This window comes from Excalfactoria chinensis, chromosome 7 (assembly GCF_039878825.1).
Source record: "Excalfactoria chinensis isolate bCotChi1 chromosome 7, bCotChi1.hap2, whole genome shotgun sequence".
In the NCBI taxonomy this organism is placed as follows: domain Eukaryota; kingdom Metazoa; phylum Chordata; class Aves; order Galliformes; family Phasianidae; genus Excalfactoria; species Excalfactoria chinensis.
Genome location: NC_092831.1, coordinates 14,753,939 through 14,780,549, shown reverse-complemented (window position 1 = coordinate 14,780,549; position 26,611 = coordinate 14,753,939). Strand labels below are relative to the sequence as shown.

Sequence of the window (26,611 nt, the reverse complement as noted above, 5' to 3'; positions counted from 1 at the left end):
AGTCATTTTGTTAGAACATTATGAAAGTGTGATTTTGTTTTTTGAAGAAAACCAGACTTATTGTCCAATTACAGAATTTTTAAACAATTTAAACTGATGGAAAGCCTGGGATGGGGGATGCAACTGGAAGTCACTGTCATGTTTTGGTTTCTACTGATGACAACATATGAGCAGATTTTTAAAAGAATATTTTTAGTGATATTTCACAGGAGCAACTCTACGTGCAGGATGGTGAGGGGAAATAGTAATTAATTACAGTTTTAAAATTATATACTTGTGCATATTTTGAGATGGGATTTTGTGTTCCACAGTCACAGGTGGAACCTAAAATACACATCAGAATAATTCTGACTGCCCTAACTCTTATGTCTATCCATGTGACTAATCTTGAAGACTTTCTTCTACAGAAAGCTGCCAGTTTTTAAAAAGATCATCAGTAAAAATGATTGAATGAAAGGACATTTTTTCTGGGTAGACTGCTCCTCAGATAACCCTGTGTTTCATTAACAAAGAGAATGAAAGACAGAGCACTCCAGTTCTTCTATCAGGTACAACAGTTGCAAGCTGGCCAAGAATGTGCTCCCTGTGACTGAAGACTGCAGAAGACAAAGAGGAAGACTGCACAAAGGGAGTCATGGGGCAAAGTCCAACATGGTCATTACAGGTCTTACATGCTAGCAGTCTCTGGAGACATCAAAATTCTACATGTCACCCTGAAAATACCCTACTTGAGATCGGAGGCAGGAAACTACTTTTGCACATACTCGGACTTGCCCTGAACTGAAAAGTCTGAACTGCAGCCATGTCTGCATTTTGAGGCTCTGCTAAGGGAAGCAGTTTGCTAAGGGAGTAAGTAAGCTAAGGGAAGGCATTGCCCTCTATCATCTTGATGTTTACACCACCAATATGGCCACTATGCAATGAAAAATGCAAAATTCATACAGGCAGAGTGAAAAAAGAAAAAAAAAAAAAAAAGACAAATCATGAGGATCAACTGAATTAATCAAGGAAACCCATTTAGAAAGCTAGGGTCCATGTACTAACAGAGATAACTCTCTTTGGACCTGAGGCAGTTAACTCTTTAGATGTACAGTATAAAAACACCCCAGATCTTAATATTTCATGTTAGCTAGTTCATGGGTCTCAGAAGCTAACAATTAAAGTCAACAAGTTCCAGCCTCTAGAGTGGGATATCCTATGTGCAATAGAAATTCACTGTCATCCAGTAATTATGACTTGGGGGTCACACATACTTCAGTACTGAAGTGGAAGAATATTCATAACAAGAATAGCACAACTCATTTAGAGATATCTAAACTGTTTGTCCAGTATAATAAACTGACTTGCTTCGTTCTACACGCTTAGGTAGTTCATCACATATGTGATTCTGCAGTGTTTCTGTAATATATATCACAGAGTGTCTGTCTTTCTGATCTGCAACACTCCAGAATGTTGTGGTATTTTTCAGCATGAGATGCAGCTAGTCAGCTACAAGAGGACTATAAAGTAAGGATAGAAGCTGTTATAAATACATGTAGGTTGCACCTAAAAGCATTGTCTCCTATTCGTTTCCACAGAAAACTACAACTACTTACTACAGTAACATTATTTGATAGAGTAAATTCTCTGCTAATGAACACTTTTTCTCAGCATTTCTCAACCACTGCTGGCTATGCATTTTCACCAGTAATGAACAAGACTCTTCATGCTAACTGTAACATGGGTTGCCTTTCACATCACTGTCACCACTGCAGAAATGCACCACTCACCAACCCCACTGTGCTCACATCCACTGTTTTGTCTCTGTAATCATTCAACAAGCAACAATGAAAGTCAATGAGTATAATTTTTTCCATATAGAGGAATTCCATTATACACCATTGCTTCACATACACTTCCATGTCAGACACCATTTTGTCAGTCTGCCCCTCTGCTGCCATCTGTCACACAGCAACAGCATGTAAAGAAATATTGGTGGGAAGGTTAAACCTCTACTGTCATACCACCAACATCTGTCTCTGGTGTCATGGACCAAAATAATAAAATAGGAAGCATTACTTTCACCATAGCCCTCTGCTGCTAAATCATCTGTCCTACTAGTGTTTGTGCTTTTGAAAACTTCAGAGTAAAAAGACTTAGTAAATCCACTCATGTCTGTTTGTAGGACTTGATGATAGAGCACTGTGAAAACTAACAAATTTCCACCACTGTCTTTACTTGAACATTAGTGAGAAAATTCTCTTCATATTTCTCTTTTTAAACTAACTGATGACATTCTACTCTCCCATTCACTTTTAAATCTTCCAATCAATGTTTACACATTAGAACTGAGTTACAGAACTCTCAGAAGAAAGAGACAATGTAATTCATATCAAAATAATCTCTTACCTTCTAGATCTTCCTTTTCAAAATGAGTTTTGAGAATGGAGCGAGTTCCACCTCTATCCACAACAGCTTCTTCATCATTTCTCTGCAAACAGAAAAAAAGTCAGGTAAGCTGCTTCCCATTAGGAATCTATTACCAAGACTAAAGTGTGCTATGAAACAAGGATATGTTTACTATTTATTTATTTACTCTTTCAACACAGGAACCAAAAGCTTTTCAGAACTTTGTTTTCATTATTAAAGACTATTCCTTCTGTGTCAGTTTTTACTGAGGTCTGATTACAGCTAATTTTGACATAAAGTAGTTCTGCTGAAATGTGCAAGATGATGAGTAAACTGCAGTTAAGTGAACTACAAAAAATATGAGCCGATAGGACAATGAAAGAAATGAAAATAGAAGATTCTGGCTGAGGTAGCTTTATTCTTGTGTTCTTGAAGAAAGAAATTGTATATGCATTTTTGTTTACATAATATGAAGTATACTGAACAGCAAGCAGAATTCCCAAATTATTAGCACTAACACTCCTTATACTTTGGCAAAGCTAGAGAAAGATAGTTAGAGGCAATATGATGAGAAAGAAAATATTAATATTATGAAAACAGGTGGCTAGACTTACAACTTGCAAAGTTTTTCTTTTCTTTACAAAAGCAGAGCTGTAGTTACAATGAAGACAAGTACCATACACTAACAGCATAAAACAAAAAAAATCTGTTTTTCCACTGGAACTCATTTTATGCTTAATTGCTATTGCACTCATATATGCATTTTAAATGTATTCTCTACTGCACTCTAAATATACTATGCCATGCATTGTGCTCTAACTAAAAAGAGCTATAGACAACAGTCATTTCAGACACCTCAGGCACACAAAAGTATCACGAATCGCTCAGTACAGAAATATTTTGGGAAAAAGTCAGTGAGGCAATGCATGCTGTGCAAAACAACAAGTTGGCTTTGCTAGAAGCCTAACATCAGCAATTGTTTAAAATAAATAAATAAATAAATAAATAAATAAAGCCTATAATTCACATGATGATCCAGAGTGGTTTCCAGTAAATAATGATGAAGAAAATAAGTATTAACTATACAAAACCATCGGTCAATATATCATGAATACATATTTCTCATTAGTGTAAGGGTTTTAGTAAGTGATATTAGGACCAGAACTGCATAGTTTCTATATATGAAATTGGTATCTTAATGAAAGTATGAAGCAAGTAATTTGAATACCAGAGTCACATGCTAAATATACGCCTATATATAGAGTGCAATAGAACATAACAAGAAATTAAATCACATGAGAACCAATCCTTAAAGAGCAGATGCCCTAGGCAAAAAGATTCACATCTAGAGCTAGATAGTCATAAATTCTGGATCTAAGCTTTTTGTTTCAGGCTTCTCTCTTTTTTAAAAATAGCTGTCATGCTGTAGCTATTTTATATAGAAAAATCTTAGGAATGTGTCAGCACCAAGTAACTAGGCTGCTAAAGAAAGAGACTGAGAGCATTACCGTTGTCTTTATTAGAGCTTTCTAGTAGATAATAGCTCATAACTGAAGTCTGAAATAGAAAAATGGCTTTCTATTCAAACTGCTCTGTCATTTAATAATTCAGAATTCACTAAAAATATATTAAGATGCATCAGAGCAGTATGTCACACAAACAATTTCATCATATTAGGCAGCATTAATCCATTATTTAAAGAAGTAAGACTTAACTAGGCATGTGGGTCAGGCTGGCACAATGCTATGCCCATGGGTGGATGGACAGAGAGGATGCCAAAGAACAGGTATTACAGCCACGTAGAAGTAGTGCTATTCTAGTGTAAGTCATAGCCACCAGTGTTTTGCTGCTACTGAAATGGTATTATAGAAGTAAATTTAGGGGAATTTCTGTAATGGGGAGAATATTAAATTACAGGGAATTTTAAAGCTTAACAGATCATCTAACTACACTATATACAAACTAATTCATTAATATTTATCAAAATATGCTCATACACTTTGACTTCTCCTTTCCCATGTGTTCAATTTTCAGCTTCTGGCAATCTCTTCCTTCTCTGCCTCCTCTTGTAATGTCACAGCAAGTCTCAGCCTTGCCTCATTCTCAGAAGTGGGTATGTTCCATTAATATTACAGGGAAAAACAGCTTAATTGGGAGTTCTGTGTTGTTGCCAATTCACTTGTCAAACTCTGAGCAAAGTCCAATTAAACAAGCCTTGCACTGTGCACTCTCACTTCCCAGGGAGCAGTATGAAAGCCATCTTGCATTTACCAGTACAAGAGTCATATTGCACTTAGTCCAGAAGTAATTTCTGTGATTCCTGTGCTGCCTTCTTGGAGGAAGGAATAAGGAAGTGAAGGGCTCACTAGTAGTTTAGCACAACTAATTTCATTTTGAGGGAAGCACTATAGCAATGCAAGTAATAATTGTGGCAGGTTCTCTCCACTTTCAGATGGTGATTAGAGACTAGAAACATAACTGCAATTGGTAATTCACTGCTTTCTATTAGGATGTCATGGAAACTAAGACATTATTAAATGTCATAATAAGAAACTGAAAGTATAGTCAAAGAAGAACTATAAGACAGTCACAAAAAATTAAATGCATGCTCTGGGTGACTTTTCATGTATCATGCAGCCATGAGCCTCCACGTCAATATCCTCAAAGTATATAAAAGCCATGACTTCACTGCAGTTTTGTCCACCACTTTCAATGTGATCAGAGCAGGGCATGAAGACTAAATCTTTTTCATAATCCTTCCATGTTTATATCAGAATTCTGTTGCTTCTTCAGTTCCTCCTCTTTGAATACAATGATGGTCAGAAATATTACATGATGCACAAAACTGCTAGTAGTTTGGTATTTAAGCCATATTGAACTACTGGAGCAGCCTGCAAACAAATTTATGGACACACTAACCAGGTATGAGTCCTTGGTATTGTCCATTATTGCAATGAGTTGCTTGCTGAGTCCAGCAAAGACTGTAGGCTACTGTTTAAAGCATGAGAGAGGGACCCAGAAAGTAACCAACTGCTAATCCTGGATCTGTCACTGACTTGACGAGTTGGGAAAGTTACTTAATTTCATTGCCTTGGCTTTCTCGTCTGTAAAATAGGGACAATAATACTTACTTATCTGCCTTCTTCAACAGTCTGCTCCGTGCCATTATTAATATTCATACAGCATTAAAAAAAAAAAAAAAAAACAAAAAAAAAAACACAAAAACAAACAAACAAAAAAACTGTAAAGCACTACATAAGTGCTAAGTCATTCAACTTAGGAATGTGTAAAGTATATGCAATGTAAAGAGATAACAGGGAACCACCAATTGGTAAAAACCAACATTTAGACCTTTTCTAAACATAACATCAAATTATACTATAATCTCATAATAAAGTGTATAGCTATGACAACTGACTGGAAAAAGGTTATGTCATAAACAAATACATTGGGTTAACTTTCTTTTGGTCTAATCCAAGAGCAACACGAAAGTATCCAGTCTAATTGCATTTCTCTGGAGCTTCAATCAGAGTGCAATAAATATTTAAATAAAAATAAATACATTTAGAAACAACCTAACCTTTTTCTCTTTTGAATTATATTTGTTAATATTCTGTGTTATCACAGAATGGTTTAACTAAAACGTAGGCAGGGAAAAATTTCCCTGAAACAGTAAAATATCTGCAAACACACAAAGTAAGTAGAACAAATAACGTATCTGGAATAGAAGGGTAAGGAGAAGCAGAGGCATTCATGCGGAAACCACAGGCTCCTTAGAGACCAGGGCTCAGCAACTCTACTCAGGTCAGGATTTCACCTTTTGCATTTTACCAAATGAACAATGAAATGATTTTCACGACTGCACATATCTCATAGGAAAAAATCTATTCTAATGAAAAAGTTTTAAAAATGCAGACATTACAATTTTTGTTTCTTTATACTAGTTTAAACATTGTGGGGAGTACAGAAAAGCAGGAAATAGAGAAATAAGTTGCTTATATTTGAAAAAAATTAAAAAGAAATAAACTTGTAGAGACATTTGATTTCTGTTTTTTGTACGTGGTCATGAAGACTGAAGGTTGTGGTGAGTGCTAGGAATCCAGATTTTCAACCCTTAGATCAACAGATAATAAAGTGAGGACTCTACTCTTGCTAGTACTTGTTAGTAATCTGGTGAGAAGTAACACAAAGATTAATGGTTTAGAAAGCTGTAACAAACGCCTGAAGTGCCCTTCCACACCTAAGATCATTTTAATTAATGGAGAAACTGCACACTTAGAAAAGCAAAGAAATATCATTTTATAAAAGATACTTGTGGATGTTTTTTAGATTCAGGAGTTATAAACTGTACGAGCCTTCAGTACTCAATAACATCTCAGTTATAAGGTAGATGTCTGAGCAAAAAGAAGAGGAAAGTAACTTCTTTCAAAGATGTATCCATGCAAAGGCATATAAGAAATACTTTTAGATATACTAGGTAGTAAAGTACATGCATACACCAGTAGAACTAAAAGATATTTTTAGATGATGGGATTATGGCTACTTTTATTTTCCTTCTCTGATTTTTGGTCATGCTTTACAGTAAATTGGATGATTACTTTTCTTAGAAATATGAGAAAAAAAAGTCAGCTGTAAAGAGTATTGGTATTCTAGAAAATTCTTTGGGACTTTCAAACTTTCATTGAAAATCCTTTCTATTCTTAATTAAATTCTTAATATACTCATAATAAAAATTGCAACATAACCAAAAATCCTTTTTCACCGTTCTTCTTTCTGTAAAATGTATGGCAAAGCAGAAGCATTTTTATTTTTTCCACAGTAGAAATTATGCCTATGTAACATGTGCTGACTCATAAGGAAAATAATCATGGTATTAATTACTACTCTAAATAAGCCACTTATTGACGATTAGACAACCTACATAATTCTCAAATGCCATTTGGGACTATGGAGTGCCTGTCAGAATACTAAACACTGCATAGTATGTTAAATACTTCATTCCTATAAACAATAGAATGCTGTAACCTAAAATATTTTTTGTTATTTTATATTATCATTATTTATATCTTTTGGAGATGGAACTCTAATCTATTATTTTTAGTTCATATATTTTGCCATGAAGCTTGTGATATAAACCTCACATGTTCACCTTTTCTGTGATCTGTAGTGAGACTCTACACATTTATCCAGACCTCACATACCCATCTTGATTGTCTTCCCAATATGAAGATTTCAGCATCATCTTATTTATACATCTCTTTGTGTTGTAATTATTTCAGACACATTGTGTGACATGTCTATTTTTACAAACATTTTGGTTAAGATCAACTTGTCATTTCATAAAGATGACATTAACACAGATAAAGAAAAGTGCATTATTTGAACTCAAGTGCTGCCAAGAACACAGAGAATATCTTGCAAAGACAATTAACTTGAAAGGTAAAAAGAAAAAACACAACAACAACTGCTGTATGTAGATGCATGCCTTCCTGTTGTAGAAGGCAAATCGCTAGTGACTGCCGTGTTCAGCCCTGTCCTTCAAATTGTCCTTGAGCAGACACAGTCACACAAAATTGATTTAATGCACAGTGTATGCCTACAGTTTAAATGCTGTAATTCTTTTCTATTTCCAAAGACAAGAGAAGAAATAAAAACTTGTTTTGAAAATTACTATTTAATTGCTTCTATTACATATAACCCTATCTAATAATCTGTTGAAGTGGAAAGGACATTGAATTTTTTTTTTCTGATGAAATATCGCTTTTTCCATTCTACAGCTGTACTATATCATCCTTCTCCCTTCTAACCAGTTATCAAGAAAGACCCATCAAAAAACACCTTTTGTATAATAATATCCATTCTGTACAGTCTAAATAATTAATTTTTAAAAGTTTCTCTCTAATTGTACTAGGGTTCTCTTTGCAGCAGCTTTCTTCAGTAATCACTACTAGTTAACACAAAACACATACTTCTTTTGGTCAGGTCTTCTCCACATAGGTCACCCTATGCAAAAAGTAGAAAGCAATTAGTTTTCATTCCAGATTTGTATCTTGCTCAAGGCTTAATGTCACATGCATAAGAGCATCTTGTGTTGTGTCTTTTTCCCCTCTTCTTTCTTTTTATAGAAGTCAAGAACTGCTTAGTATGACTCAAGTACCATCTTCCGCAGCACTGCTAATAACTGCACTAAGAAGCACTGGCTCCAAAGAACTGGTCTGCTATTGACACTTTTAATACAATAATGCTATTCCTGTAATATATACACATAGATAATTAATAATTAATTAATTAATAGACAGTAAATATAACCACATACTATTGTTATAAATCTATTGCAACTAAACACAAGCAGAAAACACACACAATTAAAACAAAGCTGACTGAGACAAGTAAATGCTCATTAATACATATAATTCCTGTGTTTATCTACCTTAATGCATCCTGTGCTGGTTATACACATTACACAATATCAAGGCACTATGCACCAGTGCATAAACGAATGCATAAACACTAAAATGTTTCCTTATTATGTGATAAAGGATCTTCTTTCTTAGAATAAACAAGAAATTTACTTAGTGCATTTGCAGGGCAATTACGTTACTTTGCTACTTATATTTTTCATGTAACTATGCAACTGAAGACAAGATTTCAAGGTAAAGTAATACATTTATTTATTGCATTAATACCTAGATGCCCCACTTTTCCTGCATTAACTCATCCATCAGAAAGGAATTCTTTGGCTGCAGCGACAGAAGGGTAGGGAGTGGGGAGGAGACAGAAAAAGACAGTGCTAACAATGGATACAGTAATAAAGTAGTGAGCTGTTAAGTTCTTTCTGGATTCTGGTACTTATTTTGAACATTTGCATTTAATTGCAATTGTATTTGCCATCTTTTGTATGCCTTGGAGTAAAACTATCAGTAATGTCTGAACAATGTGAGAGCCTTACAAAACCTGAACAAGACCCTAACAGTAATTGTGTTCCTTTGAACATTTTCTGACTAGTTAAGACTCCCTTACCTTTTCTCCTTCCTTCCTTCCTTTCACATCACATCTGCTGAGTTTTTAAGCTAATATTAATCAGTTACTAGTCTCAGACAGACATCTGAATACATAAAAGACAGTGCTCCTTGCTGCTACTGAAGGGAGATAGAAGCTGGCTCACATCTCTGTGGCTGAAATTTGATTCCCTTTGCTTAACATTCTTTACAACACTATCAAAATACTTGTAAGTTATTGAGGTAAGAACAGCACAGGATTCAAGCTCAGACTTTTTACTCTGTGGTTATTATTTGCATATCTTATGTCATCCTAATGCAGTCCCATTAGCTAAAATCTTTTTTCACTTCATAGCAATGTCTATGTCAACTACTAAGGAAAACTCCAAAAGCATAAGAACAGATGTGAAGACTTTATCTAAGGCCTAAATCAGATTTACTTTCAGCTTGTCTGGGCTCCCTCCTGGCTTGATGCCAGGTGAGGATATAACCAGGATAACAGAATTATTTAGGTGTAGTTACAAGTTAAACATGCTAAGCATAGCCCACAGTACAAGAAGGTATTTGCTCCTGGGTAGCAAATGGTAAAAAGTAAATTGTTTTAATTTCTAGATTCGTAATCAGTAGTAAGATATATTGGGTTTTAAGTGGGATACACTTCTCAATTCAAAGGTCCTGCTTTCAGTCTCAGAAAACTGAGGTGTCTCTAGATGAAATGTGTCCAGACTTCCTTCGTTAGAAATAGCTCATAGAGAAGAATCATAGAAGGCAGTCTTCTTGCAGCAGCTACTCATGTGGAAGTAGAAAGTGCAAAGAAGAAAGGAGGTCATGACCAAGTTACTGGGACCTGTTTCTACAGCAACTGCAACAACAGGAGAGAAGACTTTTTCCTTTCATTTATAGCCACAGAAATGTGGTAAGTCTGAAATCTATATCCTTTATATACAAATTTATGCTAAATATAGATTGAAGCACTCCCCCACCCTCCCCCAAGATTTACTGTATAATCTGATTATCTGAAGAGACAGGATAGTAAACTAAATGGACTATTACACTGATTGACTGTGAACATTCCTATTGGCCAAACTCTTTTCTAACCTTTCTAATAAGAAGTTTGCCAACACTAATAATATCATTCCTATATGAGTAGTGGAGGTAATCTAACTAAGCCAAATATAATTAAAAAGTGTTAAAAACAAGATGGCCTTCTTCTCATCCATCATCGGGAAAAAAATGAACTTAGATTACTGTACAATTTTCTGTTGCAGGCACAGAGATTATACTAGAATCCTCATGGTTCGTCAGAGGTGTCTTCTATATCTATTATCTTTCTCCAAAAGAGAAGAAAGATTGAACCACACCAGTTAGTGATCAAAGCTCTCAGAGCTGAGAGGGCTTCATTTTACTGGCTTTTTTTGTTTAGTCTGAAACTAGTAAATAGCTTCCTGAAGACAACTGAAAATTCTTTCTAACAAATCTATCTTGTCCAAAATGTATGAATAGTAATGTAGGGTTCAGTCTGAACAGTCTTTAAATCATCCATATAAAATCACCTTCCCCTCTCCAAAATGAAGAAGCTCAGCTCCCTTAGTCCGTCTTCATAAGAGAGGTGCTTCATACCCCTGGACATCTGTCTGGCCCGCCTCAGAACCTGCTCCAGAAGCACTACATATTTAGACCTCTTTAGGAAATAACATCAGAAGAAAATTCAGAAAGGATAACTTAGTGCCTTTTTGTCTCCAAAATTTTACTGTTAGAAAAGACCTTCACAGTTTTCATTGTCAATTTTCTCATATGGCCACTAAAACTAAATCCTGCTGTGGTACAGAAACTTTTCCAAAGCAGAAGTTTTTTCAACCCTTCTAACAGGCAAAACATTTACCTATTTGTTTATGTATTTATTAGATTACCAGTATCACATTACAATTAACCTTTCAAACTTTTTGATCTAGATACTTCCAGTATTCAAGAGAAAACAGCAGAAATGACTTGCTACTGAGTTTTCCTGGTTCAGGTAATGATTTTTTTTAATTACACACCATCATTTGTGTCTCATTATATTGCTGTAAAGTAAAAGCAATTACATACACAATGATGAAAAAGAATAATCAACAGATGCTTTTCATACCAGTCCAACACAACACTTCCTTCTTTTACTTAAGACTGATTTGTGTGTGTGTGTGTTCATACCCTAAAACAATAATACTTGCTATTAAAACAATGTGCTGTATGCTGCTAGGTACTTGAACCAGTCAGAACTACTGCCAGTTTTTACCGAACAGTACAACAGACCCTTTCTTGGCACTGTCTCATTGCAGGTACTTAGCAAATAACAATATCCCAGTCTGTATTTTGCCTTATAAGGATCCCCACTCATAGCTGCAATATATATGTGTTCACATACAGAGAAAGAAGAATAGCATCTGTGGGCTCTATTAAGATATATATTGCAAATGTATGTATGATGTGATAGTAAATACCAATGGTCACGTATTTTAGAAGACAAGCAGTAGGTATGCAAACAAGAATACACAGCAAGCTAAGTATAACAAGATTCACACAAGCTAACCCACCTATGCCGTCATTAAAAGGTCATACTTAACTTTACAGACCGCAGGATAGTTTTGAGGAAGATGGGGTACTATAAGAGAAAGCACACAAAGAAATGGGAGTACTGCCAGAAGAGCAAACAAAAATTCAAATTTGTGATAAAATACCTCTCTTGGATTGGAAAAAAAAAAAGGAAGATATAACTTTTAAAAGAAAGACCAGAAGTTTGTATTTGAAAAGATGAGTAAATAGACTTTTAAAAGCAAATGATGTAGAAGAATAAGCTAAGATGATATTAACACCATTAATCAAACTAAGCGAAGCTTTACGTTTCAAAGTCAGACAGGAAGATGAGATCATAATAGTTATAGCACTGATTCAAACAGGCCTTCAATGTGAATTATGACTACAGGGACAAACAAGTGCTCACAGACCTCAGAGCTGCATAGAGGAAGAAGAATGCATCAGTAGAGAAAACTTTGGAACTGTGTCTGACATGACTGTGCTTAGATGTCCAATGAGGATCAAAAAGATTTTCTGAGACAGGTTGAATTTAGCTGGAGTAGAGGTAGACTGCAAAAATACAGTAGCAGTATCTTCATAAAGATTATGTTTATGGCTACATTGTCCAAAATTAAGGTGTGAAGGAGGATACAAAAGCTGAGAATGGATTCCTGGTGATTTAAAAACACACCTACAAACAGAAAAAGGAGGAGGGGGAGAAGAAGACCTAAAAGGAAGCAAAGTCTGGAAAGAGAATCAACAGGCACAAAATGACAGATGCCTAAAACCAGCAAAATTTTGTGAAGAATACAGCATACAAGCTTGGAGATATGACAGATGGAGTGGAGGAGAATAGAGAACCGGCCTGGAAGCCTTCCAGGTATAAGTCAGGTTGAACATTAGTTAAGATAAATATCAGTGCAAGAGACAAACTAGAAGTGAGCAGAGTTTCAGAAAAAAAAAAAAAAAAAAAAAAAAAAGGAGAAAAAAGGAGGAAGAAGCTTGAATTTGAATTTTGATGCCGGCTGGTTAATCTTAATAAATGTTCATGGACACAAGAGGAAATAAATGATTTAAATGGGGGGAGTATAGAGTTCATAAAAAAATACAAAACAGGGAAAACTGCAAGCAAAGATACTCGTCACATAACAAAAATCCTAGAAGTATAAATCTCTAAGTCAGAAAGTCAGCAGAATCAAAAGATTTCCACCAGAGATATTCAGCAGTATCTCTGCAGCATGGCAGATGGCATTAAGAACTGAGAAAGTAGATACTGAGAATCAGCCAGGACAGTGAATTTTCAGAATGGTTTGGAAGTGGATGAGAAGAACAATTAAAATAGATGAGAAGAGCAAAGAAAACAGAGACTATAAGTAAATCTATGCTGATGGACAAAGTTATAGAGAAATACAGGAAATAAGAGCAGAAAAGAAACTGCACCATCCTGATTGTTACTCTCCCATATATTCTAAAGTCTCTAGATAACAGAGGCTATTATATAAACTTTCTACATACTCTGTACGTTAGCTGTTTAAATAACTTACATGGTGATTTAAAATACTAGTTGATAAGAATGACTTGCTTTCACATAGATTAAATCCTGTACCTTGTTTCGTATACCACATCCACATAAGCAGTATTGGTGGAGGCATTTTATACTGGTACTCTCTGTAATTATATTAGGAGTTCGTGCCAACATGAACTAATAAATCTTTTGTAATGTAGAACTGGACTAATCTAAGCCCTATTCTCTTAGGAATTTTAATCATATTTATGAATCGTTTGCCAGAATAGCACACTGATTGCTTGATTCTTATTATAATATAGTACACAAGAGAATAAAAATATCACTGGTTAAGTGCTCCCCCTGCATCCTTGGACATACTGATGTCTGGGTTCTTGGACAGAGAGTGATTGTGGGGTTTAGTTATTCATTTATTTATTTTGAAGCCACTTGTTATTTAAAGCATATTCATTCTTTCCCATGCTAAGTATTACAGCTGATAAACGTGATACTTATTTTCACCCATGATTATTTTCAAGTGAAATATTTCTGAGTGGAAAAAACTGTAAATAAAACCAAGCTGGTTCACATATTTTAAAGCACTCTTTTCCCAGCAAGTTACACAGGGACTTTTGGCCCAGATAAAATTGCAATCAGAGCTGCTTTCTATGGGGGTCACAGATATTGGCTAATACATTAAAAGTTCTCACAATTGATCTGCCTGAGAGGAAAAAGAAAAGAAAAAAAAAAAAAAAAAAAAAAAAAAAGTGCATTGAAATTCACTCCTTCCCCTCACTCTGATATGATAATCATGCTAATTATATGTATTTAAAAAACAAAGAGAACAAGCACTTAGAAAAGAGTTATGTGTAATAATTTTTCTTTACAATGTTTATATTCTAGTATGATTACACCTATGGTTTCAAACCGATCCTAGATCTAAATGTAGCAGAATTCAACCCAAAGCAGCAGTTTCATAATCCATAAGGTTTTTTATTTGCATTTGGGTTCAGCCACAAAATTCCTGTGGAATTCACAGCAGTCTGGATCACAGCAAAGATATTAAATCCACAAAAACAAAAGTGAGATCCTACATTCCTTTGTACCTTGTGCAGCTCCAGTTTGATCAGCGGGAATCCAGAAGACATATAAAATTCTTGGAAATTTTTATTTTAAACCACAGCATTGCTAAAGACTGCCACAGAATACTTGAATATGACCTTTCTTCCACATAGAAACAGAATGATACATTTAAACTGAAGCAGGGCATAGAAGCATCCATGGGAGACTGGAAGCAGTAATAGGAAGTTAGCAGAACAAAACAAGTCTGCCTCAATCCATTTTTCAAACCAAAACGGCCAACAGCTTTTATAAAGCATGTAAAAACTGAACCTATTTCATCCAGTTCTACTTACACTGAATCCAAAGAACTTTTGACAGAGGAAGAAAAGAAAAGAGAACCATCTGGAGGGAAGTCCCTACCTCAGTTTTTAGCAGTGGATCTGACTTTCACAGGGCAGTCAGTAAGCCTACCCATTCACCAAAACTTCATAAGCACTAAAGCAGCTGGTACCAGCACAGCTAGCACCCTATCTGTGCAGTCTATGCATCTTTCCGATCTATCTGCTAAAAAGGAAAATAATTAAAAATAAAAAAGATAAAAAAATAAAAAGATGGAGAAAGGAAAGAAAAATTTTAGCAAATGCTATATTTAATTAAGATAAAATAGGTCTCCTTTTCAGAAGCATAAAGACTAAGTCAATAAATCCTGTGCATAGTTCCTGTAATAACCGTTAATCACTTAAAATTTTTTTGATTATTCTTATTTTCTTGTTTTCATCACCCTGAATCAAAGAAGTAATGCTTATTTCAAAGAATAATAAGATTAGCAAAGGTGAGATGACTTCTTTGAAGGTGCCCATGGGGAGGGGGGAGGGGGGAAGGCAATTCTGATATTATCTTGTATTTATCTTTCTGATATTTTAAACACTTCATGGGAGTCAACTACTGTTAAATTTGGATACCCTTCCAACAGAAGTACTTAGGATATCTTAGCCAAGAAATCCTGGGTTATAATCCAAGTCACACAGGTGAGACGATGAATGTAGTTTGCAGAACCCTTGAAGGCATCTCTGTACATTTGAACTGGATGACCATATATTAGGATGTCATCCTTTGCAAAGATTTCTAAACAGTGTTTGTCAATAATCACCCAGTGATCCTGCTACTGGACAGTGGCAGATTGTAAGAATAAAATTGCAAGGCACGGAAGTAATTATGGTATAATGGAAAAGAACTGATCCTGTGGAATCATGTTGTAATTCCTTGAAGGATTAAAGAAGGATGGTGATATTAAATGATGACGGAGTCAGATTCAAGGCATACAGAAATATATAGTTCTTTACACAGCATATTGGTAAGCTAGGGAACTGGTGAATACTAAAAGTTTTAAGTTCAAGAAAGCAGAGCTGATCAGGGAATAGAAATCTATAAAAAGCACTAAATGTACAGTTTCAGGAACAGATAAGGCATAGCTGAAGGCACTGAGAACCGTTAGTTTCTCAGAAAGTACCCAGGCAATGTAGTTGTGCACCTGCCCCACTTCTAGGTTTCCTTGTTGTCTTTTTTACCATTATCAGAGAGACAAGATTCTGTGAGGAGCTCTTGGTCTGATCCAGCACAAACATCTTTACATTCTAATGCTCTGGCAAAAAGACATGGGAATTAATGTATGTAAAAGATGGTCCTCTGCTGAGACTCTCAAAGAGTTAGAATTGCACTAAGAACCTGATGAAGTAAACAAAACACTACCTTCATCAACAACAACAACAAAAAAGTCTCCCAAAATTAGCTTTACCGAGCATGAGGTACATCTTGATTTGGAAATGATGAGTCTCCTGTTGTTTATTATGCCACATCTGCATACATCACTGTGCCCAACATGAACATGCAAACTGTAAACCAAGAGAGGAACATATCTGGCAGTGAACATGCTGGGAAGGCAGGAGCATCTATTATGAGGACAAGAGCAGCTGCAGGGCTTGGCCAATTTATTTTACAGGCTCACGGCTGCCCAAGCCCTCTATACAGTCATGTACTAAAAGTGACCAAAGCCCATGAGCCTGAATCTTGTTTTCTACAACTGAATAAATGCAAAATAAACTGTCCATACTAGAAGCTAAAGGTGCTTTGCTGTACATGTCCGTGTTAAATTAGAGATCTGAGGGTGTGCACAGTACAGCCAAGTAAAGACAGTAAAATTAAAAGGAAATTATACCAGAAATTGATAATGACATTTTTATGGATATGAAAGGAGGCCCAGAAGGGAAATACAGTCTGAGCTATTAAGAGAAATTTGTTTATAGCTGATGATACAGACGTTGCTAAAAACGTAAATTTAACCTATGTCTCAACAATTATACAGGACACTAAAAAAGAAACAATTTTACACATCTTCACTGTTGAAGCAGGCAAGACCAAGACACAGTGTGTGTCCCAGATCTTTGCTGAAGACAGCCTGTACAATAGATGTTCAGGACGCAAGAAAGTGCTTGTAACAACTTCTGACAGCACAGATTATATCTTTCACTGACATTCACAGAAAATATGCGTGTTTGCATTAGAAGCTAGATGGCTAAGAAATTTCAGCACATCTGCACCCTACAAAACAGAAAACCACTCAGGAAAGAGGAGGAGGGGAGCAGAAGGCAGGCTAGGCAATAACCACCCCCAGTGAGTCACTGGAAGTCACTCACCAACAGCAATGAGAAATTCACTAATAATTACACACAAAAGGACTGGTGACAGTACACTGAGATCTAGCAGAGGGGACAAGCCTGGCAAATGCAACAAAGCAATCACTTAGTGGAGAAAGTGGTCATCACTGCCAAGACTGCTTTTCATTCTGATATGCTTCGCATTTCATTTGCTTACTGGCAATATCCAGTCACCTCCATTAAGTCCTATGCCGCAGTGGTCTAAGTCATACTTTGACACATATTAGCACAACTACCACGACAGATATTCTAAAGATAAGATATATCATAGTCACCAGACACTGCGGTTCTTTTGTAACAATAATGCTAGCACTAGGCCTACATCTGCCATGTGGAATCTAAGCATCCAGGAATAATCTTCAGTGCATTATACAGTGCTATAAGAAATTGTTACATTACTGACATTGGAAAAAAAAATAAAATAAAATATATTGATCTATGCTTTCTTTATGTATTAGATTTTTCTAATGATTCAATGAGCTCACACATGTATAGATTCTAAAACTTTATATTCACCAAAATGTTTTCCTAGGATAAGAACAGAAAAGTTAGAAAAAAACCAGGGATGGAATTAAAGGGGAAATAGAGGTTTTCTGAATAAAAGAGCAACAGCTGCTGATATAACTGACTTGCATGGCTAACTCCTGGACAGAATCCTAAAGAATAGCTTACCCTCTCACCTAGTCAGGACTCAATCACGTATACTGTTATCTACAAGCACACTCCATACCTGAATGCAATTGCTAACATCAGCCTGCTCAGATCCCCTTGCTAAGTCAAGGACAAGATACAGCTCCACTCTTTTGCTTAATTCAAGCAAGTGAAAAAAAGTGACAATTTCTGCTGAAATTTTTTTATCACAAGATTGGGGCATAAAACTGATAATGCTTTCATTAGAATAGTTTTAATTGCATTGAATGTAGATAAATACAGTATAGGTATGATTTATTGCATGCATTTTAATGACTGTGTCTGCTTAAAAATCTTTCATAAAGAGAATGCAGATAAGTAAACTCATCATGTTATCAAAACAGAATTTTTAATCACTGACGGCTCTTATAGACACTTCTATTTTATTTAGGCAACTGGGGAGACAAAATGGAAGCTATTACAAAAATGAGCAAAGTTTTACAATACCTCAAAAAACCCTTTAATGTGTTCCTTAATGCCTGTTTTGCATTTTCATTCAGTGCATTCAGTTGAATATTTTGTTTCAGCCAATGTTTGCTGCATCAGCTGAGAACATCTGAAAGCACCCTTAATGTTCCAAAGTTCCAACAAAAATCACGTTGGGCAAGTGGACAAGACACAGTTGTAGTTCATATTCCTCAGAGTTCACCTTTTTTTAATTAGCTATTACCATGCCAGATGATATATTATTAATCAGTTCTTTAAAATTTACTTAGCTTCAAAAAACAAAAAACAACAACAAAAGTTTAGAAGTTTTCCTTTAGAATTCGTTCTCTGCTTATTTCAGTAGTCACTTGGGTAATCATATTCCATAGCAGAAATTCCAAAACAAGTTTCATCACTACTGCAACTGCTACAACTGAAATAAAACCACTTTCAAAGCTTTTATTCTCCATAAGATTACAAATAAATAAATAAATAAATAAATAATGTACTATTTATAATTTTCAGTGCTTTCACTCATTTTTCAAGGATCCCCATCTAAAGCTTCCTGAATTTGATGGACTATTTCACACACCATCTAAAGTCCCTTCCCAGACAATAGGAACCATCCATTCTACTCATCTCTTTGAAGACACACCTGTAGTGCTTTGTTTATTTCTGGACTCCCCTCTTTTAAGAGAGACATGGACATATTGGAGTGACCTCAGTACCAGACCAGGAAAACAATGAAGTGATTGAAGCTTCTGCCAAGTAAAGAGTGGTTGAAGTAACTGCATAGCCTGGAGAAAAGAAAGCCCAGGAAGGTCTTATTAGAGTGTACAAACAACTGTTTGTGGGGGAGAGTAGGGCAGGCGTAGCCACTCTGCTCAGTGGTGCCCAGTGACAGGGTGAGGGGAATTAATCACTAACAGAAAGATGAGAAATTCCACTTAATCATGAGAAAAACAAAGACTATGAGATTGGTCAAACACTGAAACATGCTACCCAGAGCTGCGTTATTCTTGGAGATATTTAAAACCTGATAAGACACAATGCTGAGCAATGTTGTCTAGTTGTCCCTGCTCTAGGCAAAGGAGGGTGGACTCCAATCTCCTCAGCTCCAGGGGTCAGGATGACCTCCAGGTGTCCCTTCCAACCTCAGCAGTTCTTCAGTCTTGCAATCATTATAATCTTTTGCTGATTTAATATACTTACACTGCTAATCTATAAGTCTAAAATGGTAAAAGATTGACACTGATACCAAGAACTCAGTTTCTGGAGTGCCTTGTCTCTAGATCAAAGACAGAGTAGTAAGCCAGGCTAAGTTGTTATTTTCTATTTGATTTTGGGGTCGCTATTTTATTTCTTTTCAGCAGATCTCCCTTACTAACATGAAAAAAAAAAAAAAAAAAAAAAAAAAAAAAAAAAAAAAAAAACCACCTTAGAAACTTAGAAATACCCAAATCTTTTAATAATGGTATCTACCTTTTAGAATAGATCCAAGAACACGATGGCTTCCTTTTTAGGGTCAGTTTTCAATTTTCAGATCACTTCCCTTCTCATGTATGTATCTCTACCTTGCTTCTATTGCTTGTCTTGTAAGAACTTATCCTCATTAATACATTCCTCAGTAGCAGTGAGTTGGGGCTGTTCAGCCTGGAGAAGGGAAGTCTTCAGGGAGACCTACAAGCAGCCTTTCAATATTCAAAAGTGTCAATAAGAAAAAAGAGTACAGACACTTCAGCAAGGTCTGTTGTGACAGGACCAAGTGAAATGGATTCAAACTAAAAGAGGGCAGATTTTGATTGGATATAATAAAAACCTTTTTTACAATAAGAGCAGCACTAGAACAGGTTGCCTAGACAAGTGGTTGTTTTTTGTCCCTGGAAACACTCAAATTTAGACCAGGTTGTGAGCAAGCTGATCTAGCTTTAGATGACCCAGTTCATTGCAAGAGAGTTGGACTAGATGATCCTTTAAAGGTTCCTTCCAACTCAAATGATTCTATGATTACTATATAGTCCCATAAATGAAGATGTACCTATAATGAAAATATGTCTCTTGAAGTGAAATAACAAACTCATTTAAAATAGTCAGCAATATTGTTGTTTCAAAATGGAACAGCTTCAACATATACTTCCTGAAGCAAACATTCTTCACCAATTTGTCCTTCTCTATATGGACAGTTTCTATCTTAAATACACCATAGAAGATGTCTACTGCATTATTTGGAAATTATTGTCAATGTCAGATTTCAAAAGCATCCACAGAATACAATTTGCAGAACTAATACAAATGATAAAACAGAATACAGGGTAAGCACATGGCATACTGCTATAGTTTCCAATTTTGCAAAATTCCACAGAGATCCAATTGTTTTAAATGAGCAAATAAGACTTCAGGAAGAACTTCAAAATACAGGTAAGTCAGGATTTTAAATAATACTCGAATAAGTAAGGCAAAGAATCTGTGGGGGGAAGGTTGGTCCTATTAAAAAGGTTGTAAATACCTCACAAAGCACCAAAATACCATGAAACCAATACTTTCAGGAATTTCATTCCAATGCCAAGAAACAGAATGTACTCACTGTGCCTAATACATTAAAATACTGAAATAAATTCTAACAGATTAGAAAGATCTTGTATTAAGTGAAAGGTATAGTGAAATCATTCCAGACCTAATCAAGCTTAAGAGTAGGACGGCCTTTCCCCGTTATTAATAAGAATGTAAGCTGGATAAGTACACTGGTAAACTATAAATTATGGCCAGTGAGAGGAATATAACATTTTTCAGAAATACGTTCTTAATTAAAATTGAAAATACAGCCATTTTTAGTGAAGCAATTTGCTGCACATTCTCATGTTTGGTCTTCTGTGGTCTCCCACATATTCATTTCCAACAAAATGCTATTAAACTGGGGTGGAACTGGAATACATCTCTAAATCCAAAATCAAAACCATGTTTTGTACGTTTACATTTCTAGGTGGAAATGCAAAAATATCTTCAAACCTTGATCACTTAAATCCTGTGCCTTATGATCAGGAAATACCACTCACCCTTGCCCATTTGCAGTCTAAATAGACACACGTGAAGACTGCTGTTTCACATGAATAAAGCAAGCAGCAGAAAAATTGCACATTACTTTCAGGCTTCAGCTCAGCTTTTAAAACACATGGTCAAATATGTTGCCATGGAAATGTGCTGCAAATACATCTAGAATTTCTTAAGATGGAGCTGATCATCATTTTTGAAAATAAAACTACCCCTACTACTGTGGCATATAATTGCTGTATGTTTTGTTTAAGGGAAACAAAATGGGAACTCTTCAACAGCTATTATCTACCCTTTGTAAAACCTAATGTAGTAACACTACAACTAATACCATTCTGTGCCCCTAAGTGAAATTAGGCCACTATCTTCCTATGTAAAATACCCACGTACTTGGGGTTTTTTTTAATATACTCTGACTTTCCTACCTGCCACCACAATACATTAGCAGATCCCAAACTATCAGCCTTGCAATAAAGTTGGCAGCAATTACAAACAAAAAAGGATGAGATGTGATTCACTAAAATGAATTTGGTTTTAAACATTCTAAATATGTAAGCTATTAATCTTCCATTTTACAGCCCATTAGTATTAGTATGCATCACTGAGCATAATAATTAAAAGGGGGAGCATTACCTTGAAAAACTTCCACTGCAATGTCCAGGAAGATGTTTTAAAATCATATTTGAAATGAACAGGAAAAAAAAAAAAAAAAAAGGAAAGAAAAAGAAAAAAAAAAACAAAAAAAAAAAAAAACAAAAAAAAACCTGCCACTGCAAAATGAAGATTTGTGCCTGCAGAACAGCTCTGTCCTGTTACACAATGTGCTACGTTCTTTTAAATAACCTGCCACTGAAGGTAGCTGCCTTATACTGTGCTTCATATGACAAATAAACACACGCACACAATAGAACTGTTGCCACATAAAGACAAAGCAAACTAAAAATGAAACACAAGCTTGCCATTTTACATTACAGCAAGGGTATAACCTTCTACCATGGCTTAGTTAAATAAAATCATTTTCACAATAAAAGCAGGTTGAAAAAATATAGAATAATGTTACTCTGTTCAAATAGCAATTCACAACACATTACATTTGCAAGATGTATGTTGCTCTATTTATGTAAACAGTCTACCCTATAAATCCTGTAGCAAATCCAAGATGAAGCAATTACAGAGACAAAGAGATCATAAATGACCTAAAACAGTAAAACAAACCTTTACAATAGAAATATTAGTATAAACTGTGAGGTCATACCTGATGACTTAAAGATTGTAATGTCTCACCGGTTCCAAGCTGCATGACCTTTCTATTTCCAGAGACCCCCAAAAATTGCATTTCCTGTCTTACAAAAGTGCATCACAAATCCATCTACCTCTCAAAATCTTCTGGGCTAGCAAAGAAAGCATTAACAGCCATTCTGTCCATCAGTAAGTGCTGGAGTCATTACCCTCCAGATATCAGATCTTAAATATAGTTTCCTCCGTGCAGTTACAGACATCCAGTAGACAAGGAGGCTGACACAGCTATATCACTGATGCTGCTAATGCCATCTGAAAACAGTAAGCTTACTGCTTAAAGCAATCCTGCATCATCCAAACAGAACAAGCCACATCCTTCAACTCCTCGCTTGCGTTTTTTATAAAACCCAGCACTGCCATTATAGATTTTGTTTTCATCTGTGGTCAGCTAAAGGAGAAATTAGATATTATGCAACCAGCTTTGCATTAACAAAAGAAAAGCAGCAGATGAAGTGACATATCGAGGTTATCAAATTTTGCTCGCATGACCACTCCTCAACAAGCAATATCACCATTCAGAAGAAGCTTCAGTCTGACCCAAAGGAAAATTACCAGAAATAAATTACAAACGACTCACAGGCAGCAAAGCATTAAAATATCTCTGTGGTACTCAAACAGCTGCTTATGCAGACTTATCTGAGTCGCTATTAAATTAAAAACACTGCCTGCTTAACTATTTTGGTGTTTATTTTCAAGAAATTGCATGATCACTGCATTGTTTCCATTGCTCCCTGCTAGAGCCAGAAAACAGCATGCTTTGAATATGTGCCAGTATTATGACAGTAAAAATGTGTTTTGCTATCAAACAAAGCAATCATGCATGGGTGTTTTTTTCTGATACTAGAGACCTTTCAAGTAAACAAATGTACAGTACCCTTCATAGAAATTTTTTAAGCAGTTAAGACAACATAGAAATAACTACACTTTGTATTAAAACACATATTTGATGCAAGTGTAAAGTGAAATAGATTGTTAGTTGCATTTGTTGTTATTTATATTTATTTTTGCTATTATTGCAGCAACAACTCTTTGCAAAGAGAAGAATCTCATCACAGAATTCGGAAGAAATAGTGCAACCTACAAACCTGAAAAACTTGACTCACCAAAAAGTTACTAGCATTGACACAGCAAGAAAGTCCTTTTGTGATGCAGCCCATATTCTTAAAAACACAAGCATATCATCTCAACACATACTAAAATACATTGCTGCTGGTTGAATTTTACCAAGAAATAAAATGTAGGGGAAGGGTGGGGATTCACCCCTGATTTAACTATAGTGACCCACATAGCTTACATTTTTCAAATTAATGTGAACATCCTTATTTTATTTTGCAATATAAGCAGATGCTGAAACAAGATGTAAATTGTTCTAAATTAATTCACCCAGATCCAATTCTATTCATTTAAAATTATTATAATACAGTTGTAGTAATTGATGTTTTGAGTAACTTACAGTTAAGTTTGGCTTATAGTTATCTAAGTTATGACACTGAGAATAACAAACTAGTCTCATCCATGAATATCATGCATTTCCTTATAGAGAGTGAAACTGTCTTCTAATAATTTGTAATAGTTTCACTGTATACAAAATATATATACAATATAAGGACACTTCACCTACATGGAACAGCACCTTGCTTCGTCATACATTTCTAGGAGGTTTGTGGTGACCTATGCTTAGATGTGCAAAGTTCCAGTCTAATGAAACTATCTTCAGTAGGAGATGCCAGTCAGAGAAGCCCTGCGAGGCTTTGAAGTACCAAGTCAGGCTAGACTTGATGCTGCTTTTTATATTCTCCAAGGGAGTTATCCAGGAGGCCTAACCTAACCTGATATTATCTTTTGAGTGTCAGTGATAGTGCAGGTGCCACTTCAAACACTGTGAACATTCTTGGAAGATGCCATTTCTAAAGTTCTCCCAAAATAGTTTTAAAGAAAAGAAAATTACTAAGTTATGTGCACAGGATATAACTGCATCACCACAAAATGGTAGAGTTCTCAATTACCGATGAAGTCAGGAGGGGGACAGCAAAACTGCTACCTTGGAATTCTAGAGGGCAAACTTTGAACTGTTCAGGTAAACTGTATCAGAAGGGTCCCTTGGGATTCAGTCCTGAAGGGTAATGGGTTCTGGGAAGGTTGGACTTCCTCAAGAAGGAAGTCTTAAAGGTGAAGGAGCAAGCTGTCCCTCTGTGCTGCAAGGTAAGCAGGCAGAGAAGACTGGTGTGGAGGAACAGGAAACCTTTCTTGAGGCTCCAGGAGAAAAACAGTTGTGGAAGAAGGGACAGACAAGTTGAGGAGAGTACAAAGAAGTTGGTAGGATGCGCAGGGATTAAAAAAAAAAAAAAAAAAAAAAAAGGCAAAAGCCCAGCCTGAACTTAACTTGGCCCTTGAGGCCCATGGCTTGAACAAGTACACCCCTTGTTGGGTAAAGAACTGGCTGGATAACCAGCCCAAAGAGCAGTGGTGAACTGAGTTAAATTCAGCTGGAAATCAGACATGAATGGTATTCCCCAGGGGTTGGTACTGGGACCTGTCCTGCTCAGATTTCTAATGATGACCTGGATAAGGGGATTGAGTGCACCCTCACTAAATTTTCAGATCACATGAAGCTGGGAGGACATGTCGACTTGCCTAGGAGTAGGAAGGCTGGATAGCTGGGCTGAAGCCAATGGGATGAAGCTAAACAAGACCAAGTACCAAGTCCTTTGCTTTAGGTACAACTGCCCTAGGCAGTGCTAGAGGCTTGGAGCAAAGTGGCTGGAAGACTCCAGAGGAAACAGGTCTGAGGTTATTGGTTGACGCTTGACTTCCACAATGGTCAAGGAAATCTAAAGAACAAAGTGAAAATGTTCATCATCCTCAGCTTAACAAAGGAAAGGCTAAGGAGGAGATCTATGTTCTGCTGAATGAAATACTCTTCAAAGACTCTTCTTTTGTGATTATTTCAACAGGCATAACATAAATCTAATCAGTTTATCTATGAACAGCCATGATGTTGGTTAAAGAAACCTCCAAGCATTTACAGAACAAAATAGGAAATAAGCAGCAGACCTGAAACACAGCTGCAGAAACAAAACTTACAAAATAACTGTTTGGCTCCAACTTTTCTAACAGTTAATGTAGTAGTATGAAAACTTGCCTTTCCAAACACCACATCATCAGTGTTGCTGCATTGTTAACACTAGAAATGAAGGTTTTATCTTAAGGTGTTCCTGATGTCACAGATCACTGCACTATGTGTTCCTGACAAATTAGAATACATATGTAACAACCAGTGAAAAGAAATTGAAAAGATTTTTATCCAGAATCTTACATTCAAAAACAGATTGAAAATATGAAAATGTCTAGCAACCCACTTCCCAAAAGAAAAGACAGGAGAAGGCAAACACCTCCTTTCTCTTCAGACTGTTGAGGATTATGTAGTCTAAGATGGAGACATCTACTGGCAATACTTCATTTATGATGTATTTTAAATAGATGATTGCTTGTAGTTGTACTTAGAAAAAAAAAAAATTAAAAAAAAAAAACAACAAAATCTTCCCAAAGTTTGCAGCCTTACACTTACTTTCCTAGCAATACTATATAGTCAAGAAAATATGAATTAAATATTTGTGAAATCAGATTGAAATTATGATTTTAAAGTGTGTGTCTAGACAGTGAATAGCTTACATGATTATATTTAAAGTGACCATGACCTTCTTTTTAGACTTTAAAGAAAGCAAGGGTCTCTACCTTTTTAAGCATCTCAGCAATATTCTAACTTGTGCTATGGCATGTGAAAAACTGTCTCCTTTTATATACTGCCAAGGACATGTTTGACTAAGGGCCTAGCTGACAACCACTGTAGAAGCTGGAACTGACTGTAAGAATACATTCTCCTCTCCTCAAAAACAAGACAGTGGAGTTTGGACTCAATGTTGTGTAAT

The 26,611-nt window shown here is 35.8% G+C and overlaps 1 protein-coding gene across 9 annotated transcripts in view; it reads right to left on the bottom strand.

The window, feature by feature from the left end:
* The window catches only part of SLC4A10 (solute carrier family 4 member 10), a 144,251-nt gene that overhangs the window by 90,701 nt on the left and 26,939 nt on the right, over positions 1–26,611 (bottom strand). For 3 of the 9 annotated variants that reach the window (XR_011904284.1, XM_072341456.1, XM_072341459.1), the window contains exons 1-2: positions 22,639–23,119; positions 2,389–2,470 (exon numbers count right to left, since the gene is read on the bottom strand). Coding sequence is in view for 6 of the 9 variants with exons in the window: in XM_072341456.1 (XP_072197557.1) it covers positions 2,389–2,470; positions 22,639–22,719 (163 nt within the window). In the remaining 3 variants the exon portion in view is untranslated. Of the gene's footprint in view, positions 1–2,388; positions 2,471–22,638; positions 23,120–26,611 lie in introns of those variants that run through there. The other 6 variants (XR_011904285.1, XM_072341458.1, XM_072341460.1 and 3 more) reach the window with 3 other exon arrangements.